Source organism: Leptodactylus fuscus, chromosome 3 (assembly GCF_031893055.1).
Source record: "Leptodactylus fuscus isolate aLepFus1 chromosome 3, aLepFus1.hap2, whole genome shotgun sequence".
NCBI lineage: Eukaryota > Metazoa > Chordata > Amphibia > Anura > Leptodactylidae > Leptodactylus > Leptodactylus fuscus.
Window position 1 is genome coordinate 5,342,507 of NC_134267.1, and position 25,329 is coordinate 5,367,835.

General features: G+C 39.8%; 1 protein-coding gene and 1 long non-coding RNA gene across 15 annotated transcripts in view; one reads left to right on the forward strand and one right to left on the reverse strand.

Annotated features, from left to right (window-relative positions):
• The window catches only part of LOC142197002 (uncharacterized), a 503,961-nt gene that overhangs the window by 353,210 nt on the left and 125,422 nt on the right, over positions 1 to 25,329 (reverse strand). The window lies entirely within an intron of this gene.
• NRXN1 (neurexin 1) overlaps positions 1 to 25,329 on the forward strand; it is a 1,231,735-nt gene that overhangs the window by 335,679 nt on the left and 870,727 nt on the right. For all 14 annotated transcript variants that reach the window (XM_075266983.1, XM_075266984.1, XM_075266994.1 and 11 more), the window contains one exon: positions 10,993 to 11,037. In XM_075266983.1, coding sequence (XP_075123084.1) covers positions 10,993 to 11,037 — 45 coding nt within the window. The remainder of the gene's footprint in view (positions 1 to 10,992; positions 11,038 to 25,329) is intronic.

A 25,329-nucleotide genomic window follows, 5' to 3' on the forward strand; every position in this document is an offset into this window, starting at 1 on the left:
TTGCCACGCGCTGCCCGCATGAATCATGCGGACATAAAAGTAGATTGTAAACTACTTTTCTGTCCGCATGTTCTATGCAGAGATCTGGCGGCAAGCACGCGGACCCATTATAGTCTTGGGGGATTCATGTGCTTTCACTGCACACCGCTTGTAATTGCGTTTGGTATTCCATTCGGCGGGGTCCTCCTGCGGACTCCCCGAACGGCATACAAATGCAGATGTGAACAAGGGGCCACTTTCTTTTGTTGTCTTCTATGATATCACGCTGCAGCAAGTTCAGTGCAGAAAGTCAAGTTAAACTTTGAAACAACTATAAAAGTGAAGTGGCCTCAGCAAAATGTTTCATCCAGGTTCCACCATCAACATTGATCTGGTCCCAAACAGGGCTGGTCAAATAGACCTCCTGCTGGGATAAAGCAAGCTTACATCTAATGTGAGGAAATCAGGTTCTAACTCTTAGTCTAATAGTAAGTGTAATAAAAGAAATGAGCCCAAATTCAATTGAAAATCTTAACATGTCAACACGTCTTTAGCAATGGCATCTGTTTGCATTATCTTCTTCTCCGTCATCTCCAGAGGAAGTGAAGCCGAAGCTGTAAAATCTCCTCTATTCACATCCACCTAATGTACTATGTGACAGTCATAAAATGGTAAAATCTTTCTGACATTTAGTGAAGTGTATAGTGTAAAACTAATTTAATCTTGACATTTTTCGCATATTTCTTCGTCAACTGCTTGCGATAACGTCTCATAATGTTCGTTAGGTTCTGAATGGTTTTAATGCCGAGGCTCTTACTTAGGACACTTTGCAATATGATCAGTTAAGCGACTTCCCGAACATTGTGAGATCGGAGCTTTTAGTACAACTTGCAAAGCCTTGGAATAGGTGAAGTGCATTGAATGTTTGATATCACACGTTGGATTTTTGACTAAGTCTAAAGCGTCTTATCAAACATTCACTTTGGATAAAAGTGTCAGGTCGTCATTTATGGACTGGAAGTAATGAGAGGAAATGACCCCGGACCAGATCATCCATAAAAGATTGCAGAGAACCTGTCACAATGGAGATGGCGTCTGATCTGCAAGCGGTAAGTTATAGAGCAGGAGCTGCTGAGCAGATTGATATATATGTATATATATATATATATATATATATATATATATATATATATATATATCAATAGTGGGGAACCGTTCAGGTAGATGCCCGGTAGCAATGCAGGAAACAGGGACACAGACACTGGGTTGCACTTAAGTTCATTATTTATTCACTTCTTGTGCCTTTGCAGGGGCACAAACAAACAAAACAAAAGCCTTCTCGGCTGAGAACTAACTAAACATAAGAAACCTTTCCCCTGACTATACAGGAGACTGGCTACCAGACTCCCACAACAACAATGGGTGGCACAGTACCTGCTTTGTAGGTTCGGTAGTCCTCAAAGACTATATTACGAAGCTGACCTCCCTGGTGTGGGTCTTTACCATACACCCTTTAGCTGCCTGGCTGGAATATACCTGCCCTCCCACACCACACCCTTCACTCTCTCACAATATATATATATATATATATATATATATATATATATATATATATATATATATATATATACACAGTGCTGTGCAAAGGTTTAATGCAGGTGCGGAAAAATTCTGCACAGTTAGAATGGTTTCAGAAATAGAAGGGTTAATAGATCATTTTGTGTATAGAGAAAGGAGAAATATAAATCCCATCCATATTTGGTATGACCTTTGCCTTCCATCAGTTCTTCTCGGTACTTGCAGACAGTTTTTGAAGGAACTTGACTGAGAGGTTGTTCCTGACATCTTGGAGAACTAAGCCCAGATCTTCTGTGGATGTTGCTTGGTCCAGTCTGTCTGTCTCTTCCTGTCATCCCAGACAGACTGGATGATGATGAGATCAGGGCTAGATCTGCGGGGGCCGGATCATCGCTTCCAGGACTCCTCCTCCAAGGGGTAAAGGTCACACCAAATATTGATGGGAATACTGGGGGGCTCAGAGCAGGTGGGATATCCATATTCATCATGGACACTATATGCTACGGTTCAGATCTGGACTTGACGCTTTTTCTGGTACTAGATATAGAGAAGACATTTAGTCAAAAACAAAAGAAAACCTTAATAAATAATTTTAAAAAAAAACTAAAATGTGACCTTATAGTAACTTTACTCCAAGTTTTTCAGAAAGCAATGAGTAATAAGTATCAGCAGAGGCCTCGCCCCCATCTCCCTGCAGATCCTCGCCCCCGTCTCCCTACAGATCAGACCTTACACAAGTTCTCGCCCCCGTCTCCCTGCAGATCAGATCTTACACAAGTTCTCGCCCCCGTCTTCCTGCAGATCAGATCTTACACAAGTTCTCGCCCCCGTCTCCCTGCAGATCAGATCTTACACAAGTTCTCGCCCCCGTCTCCCTGCAGATCAGATCTTACACAAGTTCTCGCCCCCGTCTCCCTGCAGATCAGATCTTACACAAGTTCTCGCCCCCGTCTCCCTGCAGATCAGACCTTACACAAGTCCTTGCCCTCGTCTCCCTGCAGATCCTCGCCCCCGTCTCCCTGCAGATCAGACCTTACACAAGTCCTTGCCCCCGTCTCCCTGCAGATCAGACCTTACACAAGTTCTCGTCGTGGCCGTGTACTGGCATGAAATATAGAAGATATTTGGATATAGCCTCAAGCCTATTGTATTGGGAGACGGATCCATCCTTCATGATCAGCCTGTAGACTAGAAATTTCGGTTCTTAGATATTGGAAAGGTTTTAATTTCAGAAAATGTTCAGCATCTTTAGTCTTAAGTTCAATAAAATCTATACTTTACATGGATTATTTTAATAAAATATTGCTATTGTCATTGACACTTTGATTTTCTGGATCCGAGCTCTAGCACTGCATAAAAATAGGGGTTAACTATTGATGGCCTTAGGATAAGGCATCAGGGGCAGATTTGTGGGTGTCTGACTCGTCACCCCTCTGATCAGCTGATTGACAGCCCTGATATGCACCAGAACCAGTGGCCTGGATCAGACGCACAGCGCTCTACACTATGTAGTGGCCGTGTCTAGGTACTGCAGCTCAGCCAAATAGGATACAGAGTCTCAATGTATTTGGACTGGTGCTTTGTGTTGTGGGCTGTATTTGGTTCCCGGCAGATCCTGGGATTGGCTTTCTGTGGGATGCCATGGGAGTCACCCCCGCTCGTGAAATGCAAAGGTCTTGACTTCAAAGTGAGTAGAATATGGAGGAAGAAAGTTAGAATTGTTAGAATTGTGCCCGTGGTCGTGGGAGCTCCAGGCACCATTAAAAAAGGATTAAAAAATGCCTGAAAGATTCCAGGCCGCCATAATGCCCGAGAGGTGCGGAAGATGGTCACATCGAATAAAAGAGTATTTGCTTATGGCCCTAACTTATTGTTTGGGACATGACAAACCGAGACATAAGAAGAAAGCTGAGAAATAATAATAATAATAATAATAATAATAATGATGATGATGATGATGATGATGATGATAATAATAATAATAATAGTAATAATAATAATAGTAATAATAAATAAAATAATAATAATAATAATAATAATAATAATAAATAAAATAATAATAATAATGATGATGATAATAATAATAGTAATAATAAAATAATAATAATAATAATAATAATAATAATAATAATAATAATAGTAATAAATAATAATAATAATAATAATAATAATAATAATAATAATAATAATAATAATACTCCCTCTAGTGGTAGCAGAAGAGAACCACAGTTATCAACTCCAACTCCATGTATCTATACTTACAGAAAATTTTGAGATATCATCACATTTTAGAATATATATCTACAGGGAATGATGGATCGGTATAACAAGATAATTAGAAGTGGAAATTCAGTGGAGGAAAATTAATACTGACCAAGATAGAGAGAGATATAGAGGGATAGAGAGAGAGAGAGAAAGAGGAGATAGATAGATAGATAGATAGATAGATAGATAGATAGATAGATAGATAGATAGATAGGAGATAGATAGATAGATAGATAGATAGATAGGAGATAGATAGATAGATAGATAGATAGATAGTAGATAGATAGATAGATAGATAGATAGATAGATAGATAGAAGATAGATAGGAGATAGATAGATAGATAGATAGATAGATAGGAGATAGATAGTAGATAGATAGATAGATAGATAGATAGATAGATAGATAGATAGATAGGAGATAGATAGTAGATAGATAGATAGATAGATAGATAGATAGATAGATAGGAGATAGATAGATAGATAGATAGTAGATAGATAGATAGATAGATAGATAGATAGATAGATAGAAGATAGATAGGAGATAGATAGATAGATAGATAGATAGATAGATAGATAGATAGAAGATAGATAGATACTAGATAGATAGATAGATAGATAGATAGATAGATAGATAGATAGGAGATAGATAGATAGATAGATAGATAGATAGATAGATAGATAGATAATAGATACTATTTTGTTCCGGCTACCATGAGACACATTTGAGGTTTTGCAGACACTTCTATCCATGTGCAATGTGAAGATGGGGAATTGGTTGAAGGTGTAAAATTGCTTATGGGTAACACTTTATTTTAGAAACAAATGTGTTACAGTGTTGTAAAGACGAGTATTTTGGGGAAGAGATTTGTGTTGGAAGGTGTGAAGAACTACTTTACGTAACGTCTTCGCTGACTGAGACTCTCCTAATATTGTGTGTACGAGAGGACCTTCTTCTGCTTCCGTATTTTCATTTTCCTGGAAAAGCTAAAATATAATATTACAATCTTGGAATTATCCAGTTTTACCAGTTGTTTGCGCTTATTCACACGACAGGATCTGACAGCCATGTGCTAGACATTATATTATTTTTTTAATGCTCAGCACACGGCCCAATATAAAGTAATGGAGTTATTTACGCGACCGATTTTTTCACAGTACGTGCGACCAATCCATTGAATGATAGAACCCACGGCACCATCACAGATCCATCAATACATTAGACTATGAGGTCAATGAGAATGGGTGAACACTTGGCTGCAAAAAATCGTATGTTCATGTGAATGATCACTTTCAGAAGTCAACGTTTGGGAAGGTTCCACTTTATTTGCACATCTTATTCCACTTCCTTTATACACTGTGTGCAGAATTATTAGGCACATGAGTATTTGGATCACATCCTCCTTGTTATACATGTTGTCCTACTCCAAGCCGTATAGGCTTGAAAGCCAACTACCAATTATGTAAATCAGGTCATTTGCATTTCTGTAATGAGAAGGGGTGTGGTCTAATGACATCATCACCCTATATAAGGTGCGCTTAATTATTAGGCAACTTCCTTTCCTTTGGCAAAATGGATCAGAAGAGAGATATGACGGACTCTGAAAAGTCAAACATTGTGGGATGTCTTGCAGAGGGAGGCCGCAGTCTTAAGATTGCAAAGCTTTTGAAGTGTGATCACCAAACAATCAAGCGTTTCATGGCAAATAGACAACAGGGTCGCAAGAAGCGTGTCGATAAAAAAGGCGTAAAATAACTACCCATGAATTGAGGAAAATCAAGCCTGAAGCTGCCATTGGCCACCAGTTTTGCCATACATCAGAGCTGCAACATTATTGGAGTATCAAAAAGTATCAAAAAGCAGAAGGTGTGCGATACTCAGGGACATGGCCAAGGGAAGGAAGGCTGAAAAACCACCACCTTTGAACAAGAAACATAAGATAAAACGTCAAGACTGGGCCAAGAAATATCTTACGACTGATTTTTCTAAGGTTTTATGGGCTGATGAAATGAGAGTGACTCTTGATGGGTCCGAGGCTGGATCAGTAAAGGGCAGAGAGCTCCACTCCGTCTCAGACGCCAGCAAGGTGGAGGTGGGGGACTGGTATGGGCTGGTATCATCAAAGATGAACTTGTGGGAACTTTTTGGGTTGAGGATGGAGTGAAGCTCAACTCCCAGTCCTACTGCCAGTTTCTGGAAGACGCCTTCTTCAAGCAGTGGCACAGGAAGAAGTCGGAATTGTTCAAGAAGAACATGCAGGACAATGCTCCATCACAGGCATCCAAATACTCCACAGCATGGCTGGCCTGTACAGGTCTAAAAGAAGACAAAATAATACATGGCTGCCTTGTTCACCTGATATGAACCCCATTAGGAACCTGTGGTCCCTCATAAAATGTGAGATTTACAGGGAGGGAGAATAGTCCACTTCTCGGAGCAGTGTCCGGGGGGCCGTGGTGGCTGCTGCACGCACCGTGGATCGTAAACAGATCAAACAACTGACACAATCAGAATTTGTAACACAATTGACACAAAGTCAAAACTTCTTTTAATCATTTGAATCCCGAAAAGCAAATAATGAACTAATAGAGGATTATTATGTATCACTTAGGCTCATTAGGACTGTTCTGGATCAGGGTTTACAGAGTTAATAAAAGTGGACAATGTGCTGGAGACACAATGGGGCGTGCATGGATTGGCTGTATATCTCCTTAAATATTAATGCCTTATATAAGATGCTCCGGCAGCGTTTCATCACTAAGCTTTGTAAGCAATAAAATAATTGAGCGGAAAGATTCTCAAAAGACAACCACATAGCAATTTTAGTAAGATACCTGGAGTTTTGTGCAATGTAACATTGCATGTGGCCTCGGGACTTGCAAATTGGCCATTATTGACTAATCTTCCCCTTGAAATCATGTTAGGCTTATTGGAAAACTCATCCACGTATACAGTCGCCTGCGCTTATAGGTCTCGGCGATGATGATGTGATTCTTTATTATGTGAAGGGAATAAATAGAACGGACATTTATGAGGATTGTTTTGGGGTAAACCTCCTCCAAAAATAACCCCATTGCTAAGAACTTTAGCAATGGGGTTTTAGCAATTTGTTCAGCTATTCCAAAGATATAGGCCCTTTTAATCTTAAGGTCAATTAGGGTAAACTAGTAAATGTTATAAGTTGTCTGTGCAGGACCTACCTAGAATATAAGTAGATTGAAGAAAGTCCCTCAATTTTCTTCTTATACCTTCTTATACCTCCTCTATGTTCAGCTGTTCCCGGACATTAGCTGACGGCTGATCTTCATGGCTTCATGGCTGGACAGGACATGACTTCATTTGGACAGGAATTATTAAAGGCCTACATTCTAGAATTCTGGGGCCACAAATGGGTTTTGTTACCTTCTCACTACATTAGATGGGTGGCATGGCTAGTGGTCACGAGAGGCAGGAGGTGGCCAGACACATTAGATGGTTAGGAAATTTTGCCAACCACTACCATATCCATATCTGGTCCAAAAGACAGATTTCCTGAAGTCAGAGAGGGGAAGACGATTTTGGATGCACAGCCTTCTACTGTCAGAAAGGTGACGGTTTATCTTTTCATGGTGAAAATAGCATTTGGTCATTTGCAAATAGTTAGACCCCATACGCACGGCCCTACTTTTGATCCACAATTGAGGATCAACGTACAGACACGTGCATTTCTCTGGTCCATACACATCCATAGTGATTGAGGGAGTGTGCCGAAGCCATAGGGAAGAGTCTCAAAATATGGAGCAGGTCCTATTCCCATATCATGTCAATGTATGTGTCAATGTGTAAGCCGGGCTGCTTTTAGTGACATGGCCATGGTCATTTAGCTTATAGCAGGGTCTGGGCATAAAAGGGGGCACAATTACTGTATGGGAGGATCTAATAGGGGATAAGAATGTGGGTTGTCTGTGTACACATTGTGAACCATTATATACTGAGATCTTAGCCTAGACAGAGCTACAATGTTGCCAAGTCTAGGTTCACATCTACACCAGGTTTCTATTCTGGTCTGTTGGAGGAGCAGAAGAACCTAAAAATGTACTGTAAACATAATGGACAGGAATGGACTCCGATGGACCCCATTGACTACATTGGGGTTTGTCACGCATCTGTTGGATGTGGCTACTGGGGTTGAGTGATCTGGATTGGGATTGGCGATCGAGCAAATTTCACAATCGGGATTGGCTAGGAAATGATCATAAATCGGATTTTAAAATCGGCTCAACCCCAGTGGCCACCTTTCCTGTATGGCGTATAGGGTGGAGGATCCAGGCTGGTGGGACAAGGTGGCCGTCGTCTTCTCCAGACACGGCAGAGCCCTGTAATCCCTATTAGAATTATAGTAGAATAATGCTTAAAGTAATACAAATAATCCACAGTTCGGGAGTTGTGATGAATCGGAGCAGAAGCCGAGCTGTCTCTTCGGTGTTTCATTCCCCGCGCGCGGTTATCCATCTTTGTATATATTTGTATAAAGTTCTCTTACAATAATTGCGGCATGAATCACTGGCAGAAAACATTTTAGGCTGTAATTAGGTAATTGAGCATATTAAAGTATTTCATATCCTCAACAGGAAAAACGCTTGTAATTTGGGTTTAATTGTCTACCAAAGTTTTATCCTTTTTTTTTTATTTTTTATAATTTATCTCAAATCAGATTTAATTTGGTAATTGTCTTCCTGCTCTTGTTTGTACTTTTGATTGTGCGTATATCAAAGTTTATCAGGTAGATGAATGGATAACTATCAGTCTCTGCTCTACCCGCCGTCTAGGCTTTATTACATGACTTAGTCTACGGCTGATTATAGTAGAAACGGAGTTTAAAGGGGAAGTTCACCCCAAAATTATTATCAGAATATTCATTGAGAGGCTCACCCCAAAAATAGTGACCTCGTGTACGTGATCTCTCATGGCCAATTTTTGGAACACAGCGAGGAAGTTTTTTATCCCGTCTACGCTAGTTTTCTGAATTTGGCACAAGGTCACATCTCCCGTTCTGAACCTCTTTGCAAATGCGGTAGGAGTGGGGCAGAGAGTAAGGTGGGCCAAGGTGGGGACCCAACATGACCCAACTAGGGTTGAGCCGATCTTGAGATTTCAGGAATGATTTTGAAATCCGATTTCCGATCATTTTCCAGCCAATCCCGAATCCGATCTTTTCCGAACCCGATCGCTCACCCCTAGTCAATGCTTCTCTATGGGAAAAGTCACTTTTAGGGTTGAGCCGATCTTAAAATTTCAAAATCTGATTTTGGATCATTTTCCAGCCGATCGTAATCCCGATCCCGATTGTGAAATTTGCTCAATCGCCTGTCAGGATCCCATCTTTTCCGAACCCGATTGCTCAACCCTAGACCCAACATATTTATTTTTATATTTTCAGGAATTTTATATTTTCGCGAATTTTAAAGGCGTAGGTTTCCATTCCGACACATGGACATTTACCTAACTTAAGCGATGGAGCCTCTTGATAAATCAGGCATGCCTTACAACCCATTATAAAGCATGGCATATGAACCTCCAGTATTACTACATTTGCCCCAGCTATTTTCATGTTTTTTGTTCCATTTCAATGGACCATCAAAAAAATAGGACGTGCCCTATTCATGGATCCCTCAAAGGGTCAAGTCTATGATGGATCCATGAAAATGAATGCAAAATTGTTGTGAAAAAAACAGATATTGTATCGCTTATTCACATTATTTTTTCAATGTTCGTGTGCATGAGGCCGTACAGAAGATATACTGTCTAGATATATTTAACAAGATCTTTTAACCAATCAAGATATACCTGCTACAGTGAATACTTACATTCCCCAGAACTTAAAGGGGTATTCCCATAACTCTTGTTCTGCAGCCTGAAGGCTCTGTGCTCTCTTCACTTCCTGGATTTCTCGGCACATTGGTGGGCGGGGTTTCACTTGCTCTGCTATCTGCTATGTTTGCAGTAGTAATGAGGGATTGGTTGTAAATGCATTACCACAGTATGAAGCTGATGTAGAAGTTGTTGTAGCAGAGCTGGATTTGAGTCAGCTTGCATTACATACAGAGGTAACGGACTCCTTATCTCAGCCCTTATCAGCCAAATTCAATTAAACCGGCTGAAAGTGGAAAAGCTGAAGATAGACAGCACAGTAATCCCAGAGCTCTCACCTCCCTCTTTCCCTATCTGAGGAGCTCCATTGCTTGTCAGCCCCCCCCCCCCATAGAAACGCAGTGTCAACAATGAAGTGAATAAATTAAGATAGCAGCTAAACAAAGCAGTTTTGATAAAGCAATGTATTTAGGAAAAGGCTTAAATCCACATAAACTAGCAGTATAGATAGGATGCTTTTCATGGGACAACCCCTTTAAAGCATCTTATTTACTAACATACATATTCTTAGTTATGCTGTTCCTCTGTTATTCCTCCTACAAATGGGTGAATTAACTGACAACTGGGTGTTACCATTCCCCTTGTCAGTTGGGTGTGTCTTATACCATGTGACTCTATCCAGACAGTGTTAACAATGTGAGAATGGATAAGAACACACCTAACACACAGTTGTCAATTTATTCTTACATTTATAGGGGGAATAACAGAAGAACGGCACAACATGGACTTCTAATTATTTACCAAAATAGACATATTCGGAGAACTGTTGTGTCTTCTTCACCTTCACCAATTCCAGCACTTTGCATCTTTCAGTATTCTAGCTCAGTCATATATATATATATATATATATATATTATATATATATATATATATATTCATTGTCCCCGCAATTCCTGAGCAATTAATGTTGTTAGTTTTTGCAGCCAATATGCTGATTAGGCTCAGGTGGCGGTCCCTCCCTACTGGTGCCTAGAACCACCCACCTGACAGTAGACAGCCTAATTAGCATGTTGTTTGATGAACTTATCAGTAATGATTGGTCAGGGATGGTCGGGGCTAGTGAAAAAATTCCAAGTGCACAGAGAGAAAGATGCAAAGAGTTGGAATTGATGAAAGGTCATAGATTTGTGTATAAGGTACAAAGGGGATTTTGTTCATGTGATGTTATGCAAATGATTTTTGTGTAATATTTAATAAAATGCTTTAACTAATCTTTTCAAAGCAGAAGATTTACCAATATATTTTATATTTATGTCTTATAGGTAATATAGCAGCTGAGCAATTGTTTACCAAAGGAGTTGGGACAGGTAAGTCTAACTTAAGAAATTATTATATAGAACAATAGATTTCTAGAAATTGTAATTTATTGCAAAATCTACTTATTATTATTATTATTATTATTATTATTATTATTATTAATTATTATTATTTTTACTTTTATTTTATTTCCTTTGATTCAATCCTATATTGTCTATTGCATTTTGTTTCTGACCCCAAGGCATTGTGTATGTGAGTTGCCTACCCCACTCTCTCTTCACAGCAGTAGATCGCTTTACTGTAGACTCAAAGATACATAGGATAGGCAGCGACATCACCAGGTTTCCTTTCTCTGCTCTTGGTGTGATCTGAGACAATATAGCAGATCATTCCTTTGCTTTCTAGACTACATGAAAGCATCCTGACTATTTCCTATAAGGCTGACACACCATACAGTAAATATCTGATAGAAATGCGTCCCACTTCTAAGACTCCAAATTTTGGAACGGCAAAAACCCAATGTGAATCAAAACACGGGATGTCAAGGGTGAGCTTTGCTCTCTCCTAGCCCTTGTGACAATACAGAGTCAGTAATGTTTGGCCCTTGTCATGACTCCCATAGACCAAAATGGAGGTCTTTGTATCCTGTAGTGGAATCAGATACAACACTGTTTATTCTTTGAGCCATAGTCTTATCTGTGTTACATTGTGTTTCCTTGGTCACAGACTGCAATCGCTGTGTAGTCTGATCCTGCAATCATTCTCCATTTTATGTTACCTCTATTTTTACTCATTTACATTTGTAAGTAGTAGGGTTGAGCAATCGGGATTGGAAAAGATCGGATTCCGATCGGGAATCAAGCAAATTTCACGATCGGGATCATAATTCCGATCCCGATCTTTTTAGGCGGGATCAAGATCTCACGTTAGTTCCCACAATGCTGGGCTACTGGCCAATCATTGTGGGAAAAGCTAACATTGGGGTTGAGCAATCGGGATCGGAAAACATCGGATTCCAATCGGCGATTGAGCAAATTTCACAATCGGGATTGGCTGGAAAATGATCAAAAATCGGATTTTAAAAACGATCCTCAAATCTCAAGATCGTCTCAACCCTAGTAAGTAGGGAAAAAATAGATGGCAAAAGAACTGCAGGATCGGGCAACGCGGAGATTGTTTGTAATCTGTGATCAGGAATGTTAATAATGACGACTTTCACAATTGAATCTTTGATACATTTTAGATACATTAGAACAATTTTGCTATATAACAATGTAGATGGATTTTCCTTTATAGAGGACCTTTTACTACATCCAACATCTCCAACTTTTTGCATCCTTCAACCCCTTCATGCAAAATCATTTACATGTACGAGGATAGGCATGAAGGATTGTAGGAGAGGGCTCAGGAACCCGGAAATACAATACACCGCGGATATCAGTTGTGTAATACAGCCAGCACTCACCACTAAGAGCCGCGATTGGTGCCGGAACCTGTTAATGCTTTTGATACTGTGGCAAAGTTCCAACGAGGCATCTAAAATGAACAGGTGCCAAGGCTGCCACGACATTTGGGAGTCTGTTTAAAAATGAAAAAAATGATGGCTCTTGGAATGTGAGGAGGGAAAACAAAACAAAAATTGATCTTGAAGGGCTTAATAGGTGCCGTTTCGATGATTCCAGCAGTGTCTTCTCTAGCCCCCACCATTCTTGAGCAATCAGTGCTGTTAATTTGAACACCAGTTAAAATGGGTGGCCCTGAACTGGAGGAGAAAGTTTAAGCCCACCCACCTGACAGTAGACAGTCTAATTAGCATATTGGGTGCTGAAACTAACATCACTGATTTTGCTCAGGAACGGTAAAGTCATGGCAAAAAAAATCCAATGGAGAGGAGCAGCACCTATGGAAGGGGTACAACGCTGGAGATGGTGAAGGTTCTTTAGAGAAATGTTACTTGTACTTCCTATACTAAGCCTAGTGCTGAGGTGAGGATGTGATACATGACACAAGGATTCTCCATAGTGAAGGCCGTCTGTTTATAGGATCGGAATCACACGGTGTCTCCAAATCCATAAAATGTAGCAGCACATTATAAAAGATCATAATGGAGGTGCAGGGAATGTGCTTTGTAACAAAGTGTTGGATACAATATCAATGAATGTCCTTTTGGCATGTAGATTATTCTGGCCATTGAGCCCGTCTCTCTCCATCATTGGATGTGGACCTGAGAATCCTGCGAGACCATGGAAGTGTCAAAGAATAGAAAATACAGTAAATTATAGATCAGACGAGGGACAATCTCCAGCCATCCCTGCCAGTTGGTGATTTACTCCTCTACAGCTGGTGTCTTACAATAGAGTAACAAAGGTTATTTACTGCGGCCCAACCTAATTGTATGAGAGATTGTTAAAAAAAAATTCCCTTTATATTTACTATTAACCCATCGCAGGCAGCGACAAGTCTCTTATCCTTCAACCACCAAACACAGGGAAAGAAGGAGAAAGCAGTCAATGATCTCGGACCGAGACGCCGGTTATTGGTCTGGCGCCAAATGCACAAGTTAAGGACAATATGTCATCTTTAGATAAATGTCCGGTAACGCCGCAGACGGCAACATTTTTCTTATTCTGGAAAAGACATGAAATGGGTCACAAGCAGTTTAGGCATCAAATGCAAAATAAGAGATAGTCTAGTGCAGATAAACAGGCTGAGAGAAGCTGGAGGGGGAGATAAACATTCACGGTATCGTATTCGACATCATTCCGGTCACACAGTGAGATATTACTTTTTTCTTTAAAGGAGAGTAGGAATAGGGAGATCGCATAGAGTCGGATGTAGAGTTACGCTGCTCGGCTGTGTCAGCGCTTACTGCTTTATCTTTAGGGTATTGTAACGTTGTTTCTTCTATAAATGTTTGTTGCCTTTACGTAAAGTGTTTATGTTGTAGAATATATTGGTGCTATATATATATATATATATATATATATATATATATATATATATATATATATATATCCATTGTGATCTGTAGATATAGTTATCCCAGGGTGCTCTGCTCATCACTGGATTCCCAAAATAGAAAAACAAGGCTCTTCTTCCCCTTCCAACATTATACTTACCGGTGGCTTGAGTAACAGACCCTTGTATCCTCCACTCCACTGTTGTAGAATATATCGGTGCTATATATACCTCGTATATAGTATCCATTGTGATTCGTAGATATAGTTATCCCAGGGTGCTCTGCTCATCACTGGATTCCCAAAATAGAAAAACAAGGCTCTTCTTCCCCTTCCAACATTATACTTACTGGTGGCTTGAGTAACAGACCCTTATATCCTCCACTCCACTGTTGTAGAATATATCGGTGCTATATATACCTCGTATATAGTATCCATTGTGATTCGTAGATATAGTTATCCTAGGGTGCTCTGCTCATCACTGGATTCCCAAAATAGAAAAACAAGGCTCTTCTTCCCCTTCCAACATTATACTTACTGGTGGCTTGAGTAACAGACCCTTGTATCCTCCACTCCAATGCACGGAACAACCCCTGACAGCGATATGGGTGGGAAACCAACAAAAACAGTGGAATGAGTGGCTGGAGCACCTTCAAACACTTAACTGTCTACCAACTACCCAAATGGTTTCTTGATTTTTAATGTGAAGAAGTAAAGACTTATTGTAATTGTTAACAGTCCGTTCCGGTGTTGGTTTGTACTATGGATGGTGGTAGACCCCCAAATGCATGGAGAGATCAATAACTTATACACTTAGACTACACATCACTTTGATACTTATTTCCGTATCTCAAATCTATAGAAAAAATGGCGCTTGTATAGAGAGACATTCTCCTTCTATTGTGAACACTCCAGTGTGTATGAAGTTTGTAGGCGCAGACAAGCCACAGATGTCTGCTGGACTCACGGTTGTTTTTTTGCAAATTATGAGGTTTCTCCACAGCTATGGTTTTGGACCAAAAGGTACAAAAAAAAAAAAAAAAAATAGAAAAAACACTCATGTTTGGCATTCCTTGGCTTTGGACCTCTTGTCCATTTCCCAGACGTCTCCAGCCTCTTCTCTGACGTCAGTGTCCCTGGGTCACCACCGAGACTTGTGATACGTCCTCAATGGTAACTCAAGAGGTCAGGTATTGCTGCCACGATGCACAGTAACGCATCACATTGTCAATGCCCCATGCCGTAATCTCAGGCCTCAGTGGTGACCAGAAAATGCCAAAGATACCCGGGAAATAGAAACAAATGCCACAACAGGGCCCAGGAAAAGTGGGTAAGAGAGGGTTTTTAAAAAAATATTTTTCAGCACCATTCCTTGGCCTCTGATTATCATACTGGGGTACCTGAATTTTTTTCATCTCAGATCAGACTCATTCTGGGTTGAGGAGTCCAGTGGGCGGTCCAATTCAGTGATTTATATTTGTCTATGTATGCATGCTTATACAGAAAAAGATTGCCATCACTTAAGACCAAATAGAACCAACTAATGTAACCCCAAAAATAAAAAGAGAATATCAAATGGTTCCCAACAACCAAAACATAACATAACTCCAAAAGAATGGAACCAATCAAATAAAATACAAAAATATTTTATTAATCAAGTATAATAAATGACATGAAAAAACACATGGAGACACACAGGGGAAGGTCCACTACAATTAGGTGGACAAATACCACAACCCCCCAAATTTTTGCCTCCTGATGAAGCTGCGGTTGGTGGCGAAACGCGCGTCAGGCAGTTGAGTCTTATCCCAGGGACAGTAGCTGGAGCGGTTCCCCTTATTGGAGCTATTATATTTCAAACATGTCTGTAGGGTATGTATTATTGAACCTATTTTCTGACCTTTATTACATGCTATATACAGTGAAGGGATACATCTATGCACTTGTCGTTATTCTATGAGAGTGTGTATATATTGGGTCAGCTATTATTTATTTTGATTATTTTTTGCATTCCTACAACTTGTGATTTGATTGATCTCCTCAGGGGCCCTTCCGGCTACTGTTTTTCTTGGGGGGTTGTGGTATTTGTCCACCTAATTGTAGTGGACCTTCCCCTGTGTGTCTCCATGTGTTTTTTCATGTCATTTATTATACTTGATTAATAAAATATTTTTGTATTTTATTTGATTGGTTCCATTCTTTTGGAGTTACATCACTAAAGACCGCCTACTGGACTCCTAAACCCCAAAGGAGTGGGAATTTAAAGCAATAGATTAAAAGTTTGGCTCAGTTAGGAATTTTTGAAAATAATAGACAAGATGAATAGCAAACTGCCCTATGGGGCCCAGCAAAATGGAAAACAATATTAAAAAAAATACATTGGAAGCCAATATAGTCAATGGGATTCAATGGGCTCCAATTGTGTCCATTTGTTCCATGTCTGTTTGTCCTTATTTGATGGCCGAGTGATATCCATTTTGTGTAAGTTACCAATAAAAAAGTATTGATTTCATTGGTCTTGGGTCAAAATAGGGTCAACAAAGACCCAACCCACTGATCTGTTTTTAATGGACATAGCTCAGAAGCCAATACATATATAAAAAATGGATCCATTGAAACCATTATTATGTCCATGTGGCTGTCCAGTCGCCAATGGCAAGGTTCACACTTGTGCCTGGACTCTGTTTGGAGATTTTGTCCCGCATTCTGGGTGGAAACCCGGCGGACCCCATTATAGTCTATGGGGTCTACGGGTTTCCAGGGGTTTCCCATTTTTTTAAGTGGATTGGGTTTTGGTTTTTTGGGTCCCCAAATGGACCCGAGGAACGGAAACTGGGTGCAGATGTGAACCTAGGAAAAGATCGAAAATCTGTAAGTGCACAGATATCTATGGGATAGTCACCGGCCCCTCTATAGCCTACTACACATTGCGTAAACTGGAAACAAACTGGCCAAACTGGCAACAATCGAATGTGTGATTTATATTCTGCCATTTACTGGTTAGGAAATCGCCACAACAGAAATAATCCCATTTTTCATTAAATCACTATGTAAGAAAACAGACACAAAACAGAGCTGGATGTGTCGCACTGATGCCCCTGAGATCTGCAGCATTGATGGGAAGAAAGACGAGTGCGGAGGTGAAAGGAACAATTTTTCTCATTTGCCTTAGCAATAACTCTCATTTTTCCGCCGGGGCGAGGGGCCTTTTCCTGGAGCTCGGAGAGACCTGACTCCTCTCACCTCACAACACAATTATAACCTTGGAGAGAATTCCCTTTCTTGGCACTTTGTAACATTGAAACAACACGGCAGCTTGTTAAATGGAAGAAAGTGAAATATAAGTAACTAAGGAGCTGGAAATACTGTATATATATATATATATATATATATATATATATATATATATATATATATATAGTGTATGTGCAGTACTGTATATATATAGTGTATGTGCAGTGTCACATCCTTCATAACTGTGAGACGTGAGATACATAGAAACTACTGATATAGCAGAAGACAAGCCAGTGTGCTATCCATTTATATTGTCTACATGATATATATGTTTGAGTATATATTGTGAAGTTTTCTATCTATCTACCTGTTTATTTATTTATTTATTTATTTATTTATCACTCACATATTTATATCACTCACATACATCTATTACATATATTTTTTTTTTTTCTTTCTTTCTTTCTTTCTTTCTTTCTTTCTTTCTTTCTTTCTTTCTTTCTTTCTTTCTTTCTTTCTTTCTCATATCTATCTATCTATCTCCTATCTATCTATCTATCTATCTATCTATCTATCTATCTATCTATCTCCTATCTATCTATCTATCTATCTATCTATCTATCTCCTATCTATCTATCTATCTCCTATCTATCTATCTATCTATCTATCTATCTATCTCCTATCTATCTATCTATCTATCTATCTATCTATCTATCTATCTATTATCTATCTATCTATCTATCTATCTATCTATCTATCTCCTATCTATCTATCTATCTATCTATCTATCTATCTCCTATCTATCTATCTATCTATCTATCTATCTATCTATCTATCTATCTACAGTCCTATGAAAAAGTTTGGGCACCCCTATTAATCTTAATCATTTTTAGTTCTAAATATTTTGGTATTTGCAGCAGCCATTTCAGTTTGATATATCTAATAACTGATGGACACAGTAATATTTCAGGATTGAAATGAGGTTTATTGTACTAACAGAAAATGCGCAATATGCATTAAACCAAAATTTGACCGGTGCAAAAGTATGGGCACCTCAACAGAAAAGTGACATTAATATTTAGTAGATCCTCCTTTTGCAAAGATAACAGCCTCTAGTCGCTTCCTGTAGCTTTTAATCAGTTCCTGGATCCTGGATAAAGGTATTTTGGACAAACAATTCAAGTTCAGTTAAGTTAGATGGTCGCCGAGCATGGACAGCCCGCTTCAAATCATCCCACAGATGTTCAATGATATTCAGGTCTGGGGACTGGGATGGCCATTCCAGAACATTGTAATTGTTCCTCTGCATGAATGCCTGAGGATTTGGAGCGGTGTTTTGGATCATTGTCTTGCTGAAATCTCCATCCCCGGCGTAACTTCAACTTCGTCACTGATTCTTGAACATTATTCTCAAGAATCTGCTGATACTGAGTGGAATCCATGCGACCCTCAACTTTAACAAGATTCCCGATGCCGGCATTGGCCACACAGCCCCAAAGCATGATGGAACCGCCACCAAATTTTACAGTGGGTAGCATGTGTTTTTCTTGGAATGCTGTTTCTTTTTGGACGCCATGCATAACGCCTTTTTTTATAACCAAACAACTCAATTTTTGTTTCCAAAATGAAGCTGCCTTGTCCAAATGTGCTTTTTCATACCTCAGGCAACTCTATTTGTGGCGTACGTGCAGAAACGGCTTCTTTCTCATCACTCTCCCATACAGCTTCTATTTGTGCAAAGTGCGCTGTATAGTTGACCGATGCACAGTGACACCATCTGCAGCAAGATGATGCTGCAGCTCTTTGGAGGTGTCTGTGGATTGTCCTTGACTGTTCTCACCATTCTTCTTCTCTGCCTTTCTGATATTTTTCTTGGCCTGCCACTTCTGGGCTTAACAAGAACTGTCCCTGTGGTCTTCCATTTCCTTACTATGTTCCTCACAGTGGAAACTGACAGGTTCAATCTCTGAGACAACTTTTTGTATCCTTCCCCTGAACAACTATGTTGAACAATCTTTGTTTTCAGATCATTTGAGAGCGGGCTGTCCATGTTCGGCGACCATCAAACTTAACTGAACTTGAATTGTTTTGTAGAAAGAAATGGTCCAAAATACCTTTATCCAGGATCCAGGAACTGATTAAAAGCTACAGGAAGCGACTAGAGGCTGTTATCTTTGCGAAAGGAGGATGTACTAAATATTAATGTCACTTTTCTGTTGAGGTGCCCATACTTTTGCACCGGTCAAATTTTGGTTTAATGCATATTGCGCATTTTCTGTTAGTACAATAAACCTCATTTCAATCCTGAAATATTACTGTGTCCATCAGTTATTAGATATATCAAACTGACATGGCTGCTGCAAACACCAAAATATTTAGAACTAAAAATGATTAAGATTAATAGGGGTGCCCAAACTTTTTCATAGGACTGTATCTATCTCCTATCTATCTATCTATCTATCTCCTATCTATCTATCTATCTATCTATCTATCTATCTATCTATCTATCTATCTATCTCCTATCTATCTATCTATCTATCTATCTATCTATCTATCTCCTATCTATCTATCTATCTATCTATCTATCTATCTATCTATCTATCTATCTTCCATCATCCTCTTCTTCCCTCATTCTTTCCTGTATATTACATCTTATTTGTGACTATTATACAAGCTATAAATACTTGATTTGATCTCTCTTTGTCCTCTTCATATTTCATAGACTTTTCTGATTATCCAATATCCCCGGATCCCTGACAACGTTACGTCCTCCCCATAGACCCCTCCTCCGCCATGTGTATATATACTGTATATATATATCTGTCTTCCCCCACTGTCTGTGTATTTTCAGGCCATGTCCTACTCTTTGCTGCAGATATGTTTTGACACTTGCGGCTTATTCTACTACCTGTCACTTTAGCCGTAATAATATCTAGAAATCTCCAATAGCGGTGGATGGATATGACAGCAGATCCTATAGAATTCTATGGCAGTCATACATAACACAATTGGAAGTCTTCATCGCTTTTTGTTTGGCAAATAATAAGATGGAGAGTCAGACTGCAGCTGTTTTGCTGTCACTTTTCTGTAAGAGTCCTCGCGCTGTCTGGAGGCTGAAGATGTTTTATCACTAGTCTTGTGTTTTATGGTTATTTCCCATGGGCTTCGGGTTCACTATTTCTCGTCCCTTTCATGTATCTTTTATAGACTATTTCTTCTTGCAGGGTTACAATACAGAGTTACACAAAGGTCTCGAGGATTCTCAGCTTCCTTATATATTAGCCACAGAAATTACAAACCATTTGTCTTCCATTTATTAGTCTCTATTTCTTTTACATGGTTGTGGCTGATACGTTTTATTTTGGGCTTACAAGTTCATTGTATACACTATTATAAGGACAGAAAAATACATCAGTTATTAAGTAAAGCAGATCCCTTTAAATTCTTCTCTTAGGTTGAGTTTGCTCCAAAGACTCCTTGGCGAATGTCATTATATTTGATACATTGTACCCGGCGCTGATTTCCCACAAGATTTATGGAATCCACAATGGAACCTGCTGGACCCCTGTATGTTAGTAGGGTCGGTCAGGCACCGGTCACGTGACAGATCTTCATCTCCATCATTTGTAGTCTCTGATAATACAACAGAAGAGAAAAGCAGAAAGGACAACACAAATGTGAACTCTTAAGCCTTGAAGGGATTGGCCCAAGAAGTACATTTATCTATCAGCTCATGCTTATGTGAAGAGTAATATCATAAAACATCAAATAGATGGATAGTTTACACCAGGTGGGGATCCAGACTAAAGTTCACAGTCACCATTTAGCTTTTCCATCCAATTGGATAAGTCAATAACATCATATCAGTAGGGGTTCAACAGTCGGGACCCTCACAGATCAGCTGCTTGGCTGACCACTGCTCCCACTTCAGAGGACTATTTACAACTCAGTCCAATTTAAAGGGAGCTGCAACATAAAATCCAGCCACTATACACTGCACAACTCTGTCCTTGGTATTCACAGGAAAGGTCGCAACACTTACCCATGGACTGCAGTCTCTTCACACAGCTGATCGTTGAGTGTCCCAGGTGTCAGCCCCCCATAGATCAGATATTGCTGTTACATCCTATAAAGGATAGGTTATCATTATGTGTCCCTGAAAACCCCTTTAACTCTTGCAATTCCTATAAATCCCATTTGCCTAGTCCTCTCTTGTAGGGTCCGGACCAATGATCTTCTCTGTGACTACTTTGGATGCTCTTTAGAGATATTTGTGACTTCCAGGAGATGTTGTTGCTCTTGTGGGATCATTTTGCAGACTGGTCGCTCCTGGGAAGTCTTTCCATTAGGAGACAATGGCTCTCACCGTGAAATCTCAGGGGCTTAGAAATAACTTTGTAACCCTTTCTAGACTCAATTATTTTAGTAACTTTATTTCATTTTGTATCAACTTGTTTTACTTTTTCTTATGATAAGTTTCAGCAAAACGTATTTCGAAAGGGAGTGTTAGAAACTTGTTTTACCCCATCTCTACACCCCAACATGGCGTCTATGCTCTGGCACCTGTAATGTTAGCAGTGCTGAAGAACGTCAATCACATCATAGAGGTTATGGTGGGACTTTCGTAACCCTTGATCTGAAACACTGGTTCGTTTATCAATGCAAATGACCATGAATGCCGGAACTTTCTATGGTTGGGCACTTACCCAGCCATGATGTTCTTATTGTTCCAAATTGTCTTCTTTTACATGAACTGTCCATGTCTAATATTTGGCCACAGTTATAATAAATCGTGGTTGGGTTTCTGACAAGTCCCAGACCATAGAAAGTTCCTGAAGGGTCGTATGTATCCATTCAAAACTGATCAAGAAAAAAGATGTTACCACTAAGATGGTGAATTCTCTTCTCCCTTAAATATGGTCATGTTCATGGGGAACCCCTTTAAATTATAGGACCTGTATTTATAAGTGGCTCCTTTAAGTATCTCCAAGAGAAAACAAAAACACTCCATCGCTCCTGAACCCAATCACTATGTGAAGTCTTTCTGTTCGATGCTCAGTTGTTCTGCCTCCTTATTCAGAAGCAGGGGGTGTTTGTGACATTGGGGATTTGGATGAAGGAGCTTTGAGATTTGGGCCGTGCTGCCTCCAACTACCTTCTATCCCATCAATTTCCAATCACAGTTACATGTGACTTTAATGATCACACCCAAGCCAATGTACTGGTAAACTGTGAACGCATTGTGCGAAAAGCCCTGGAGAACGCCGGAAGTGTAAAGGGGTTGACTCATGGGAACAATCTCTATGTATAGGTCCTATTAGTGTATATAGGTATCACAGGGGAGGGAGTCAATTCACCTTCTGTGACCAAGAAGTCAGAGCTCTGGAAGTCCTAGTCATGCAATAAATACATCTGCCATGTGTTTGACTAGCCGGCATGTATTGTAATCCTGCAGTCGTCTGGATGGCGGGATATACTGGACGCTCCCTCAGTAATGATAACAGGTAACACATAAGAAAATACTAAATCTAAAATGATTGATACAAGTAAATCCAAGATAATTCTGCCTACGTTGCTTATTAGTCTGCATGTACACTTTGGTGAAAGCCTATAGAGTACACAGGGGTTAAGATATCTGTCTGACTATTATGGTGGATGTCAAGGTTTTAAATATGGCACCTGCAAGAGATGAGCCGGCGCTATAGCCATCAAGTCTCTGCTCAGGGCTCCTGCTGCAGAACCAGATCAGAAATGTCTCACATTGCAGCATTTAATATCATGGTCAGATGCAACTATGTATCTATTGCTTTAGTTTTAGTTCAGAAACAGAAAGGCTCAACTGTGTGGAGTTTGTCCTCCCAATACTGCATTACTATCAGGCTCTACCTGTGGCAGATCTCACTAGAAATATAACAATTTTACCATAGATTGCAATACTGTAGTATTGCTGTCAGTGGCCTGGTTCACATCTACGTCGGTAATCCGTTCGGGGGAGTCCGCATGGGGACCCTCCAAATGGACTACCGAATGCATTGACAAGCGGTTTGCAGTGAAAGCACATGGACCCCACGAGTCATGTGGACAGGAAAATAGATCATGAACTACTTTTGTGTCCAGGCGGAGATCATGCGGAAAGTACACAGACTCTATTATAGTCTATGGGGTCCATGTGCTTTCACTGCACACTGCTTGTCAATGCATTCGGTAGCCCGTTCAAGGGGGGAAGGGGGGGGATTTGTCACCATGTGGACATCCCCGAACGGATTACTGATGAAGATGTGAACCAGGTCTAAAGGATATGTAATATAACGATTATTGATTCAAGCCCCCTACGGGCGTAAAAAAGAGAGAGCCAAATTAAACAAAACATCAAATAATAAAAATATAAAAATTCCAATCACGCCCTTCCATAGAAATGATAAAATGTCAACAAAACTACAGACGTTCCCTAAAATGATATCAGTAAAAAAAATTCATCTTACACCACCAATAGTCATACAGCTCTGTACAAGGAACAAGTAAAACATTTAAAGGTATCACAAGATACCTACAGAAAGATTTTTTCTTTTTGGCCTATTTATACAGGACAAAGAGGGGGAGGTTCCTGCTGCAGCCAGTTGTCTCACAGCCAAAGGACAATGAGGAGAAGCCGATATAGTAAGACAAGACTGAGGTCCTGGGACTAGGGTTGACTGATCGGGAAAGATCGGAGCAAATTTCACGATTGTGATCGGATTTTAAAAACAATCTTGAAATCTCAAGATCGGCTCAACCCTAAAAGTCAGTTTTACCATAGAAAAGCATTGACTAGGGTTGAGCGATCGGGATCGAGCAAATTTCACGATGGGGATCGGCTGGAAAATTATCGGAAATCGGATTTTAAAAACGATCCTGAAATCTCAAGATCGGCTCCATCCTAACTGGGACCTATAGAGAAGATTTTGTTACATTGTATCTGTTTGATTTGTAAGAATGTTTAACCAAAAGAATGGAGATTAATTGCCATGCGATGGATCTATTATTTACTTAGGTTTTTGCATTTTCTTTGTTACTTTCTACACTTATACCTTTGTATTTTTCACATTCTTATTGTTTCCTTATAGAGTAGAACCCAGTGGATGATAATAGGGGGCAAATACTTTTACATTGTATCTTCCCTCTAATTAACGTGTCGTACCCTCGGCCATAAAACAAATGAGCTGCGACCACTTATGAGTGATGCAGAGTAACCATCCCGGTGTATAGGTAGATATGGGGTAATGATTATAAGATTTCGATGGTTATTGCTTCATTCTTGGGGCATTTTTCACGCTCCTTAGCAAGCAGCCATTATCTTCTCACCTCCAGACATTATTTAGCCATCAGAGTTGTTAGCTTAAGCCGTCTTGGGCTGTTTACAATGTTCTGTAATTACTTCTCCGCCATCAGTTAACGCTTAATAGTTAATGTTTCCATTCACGGTTTATGACAAGAGGCGATTGATATAAAGTTTCAGGAGTTAGCGCAGAAATAAGACGGTTCTCATTAATAATGAATGGTTCCTGGCTTTTGGCCTGTTTACCCTGCAGCGGTGAGTTCTTGTGACAATAATGTGACTATTTACTTGTGATCACCAGAGTGAATCTAATCCCATTGTACAGGAGAAAAGAAGGAATCTGGCTTATTTCACAAATGACTCTCGTCCTAGAACCGCAGATCAGCCATTCGCCGAGACGCCTTGTAACCGGTACTGAGGATGTTAAAAAGAATTAAAGTATTTATGAGCCTTATCCGGCCTTACCTAGCTTTTCAGAAGACCAGATACATAAATTATAGAACAGCTCCAATGGTATTTCTTTATGCTTCCATTAATATGACTGATTATCTGGATGGGATAATAGAGCGCATGGCTTATGGAAAGCAAAGGAACAGCGCCATCAAGTGGAGAGGACAGGCTTAGTTACAATGTCTATGCAGGTAGGGGCGATAGTCTGTAAAAGCAACAGGGGGGGGGGGGGTGTTTACTTATTCCAATCTCAAGCAGAATATGCCAAATCGGGGTGCAACCTCCCACTGGTAGAAGGATAGCCAGCCCTATAGAGGATATATGTGCTAGATACTGTCTAATATTACCTTGTCATCATAACTTTAAGAAAGTGCAGGATATCGATG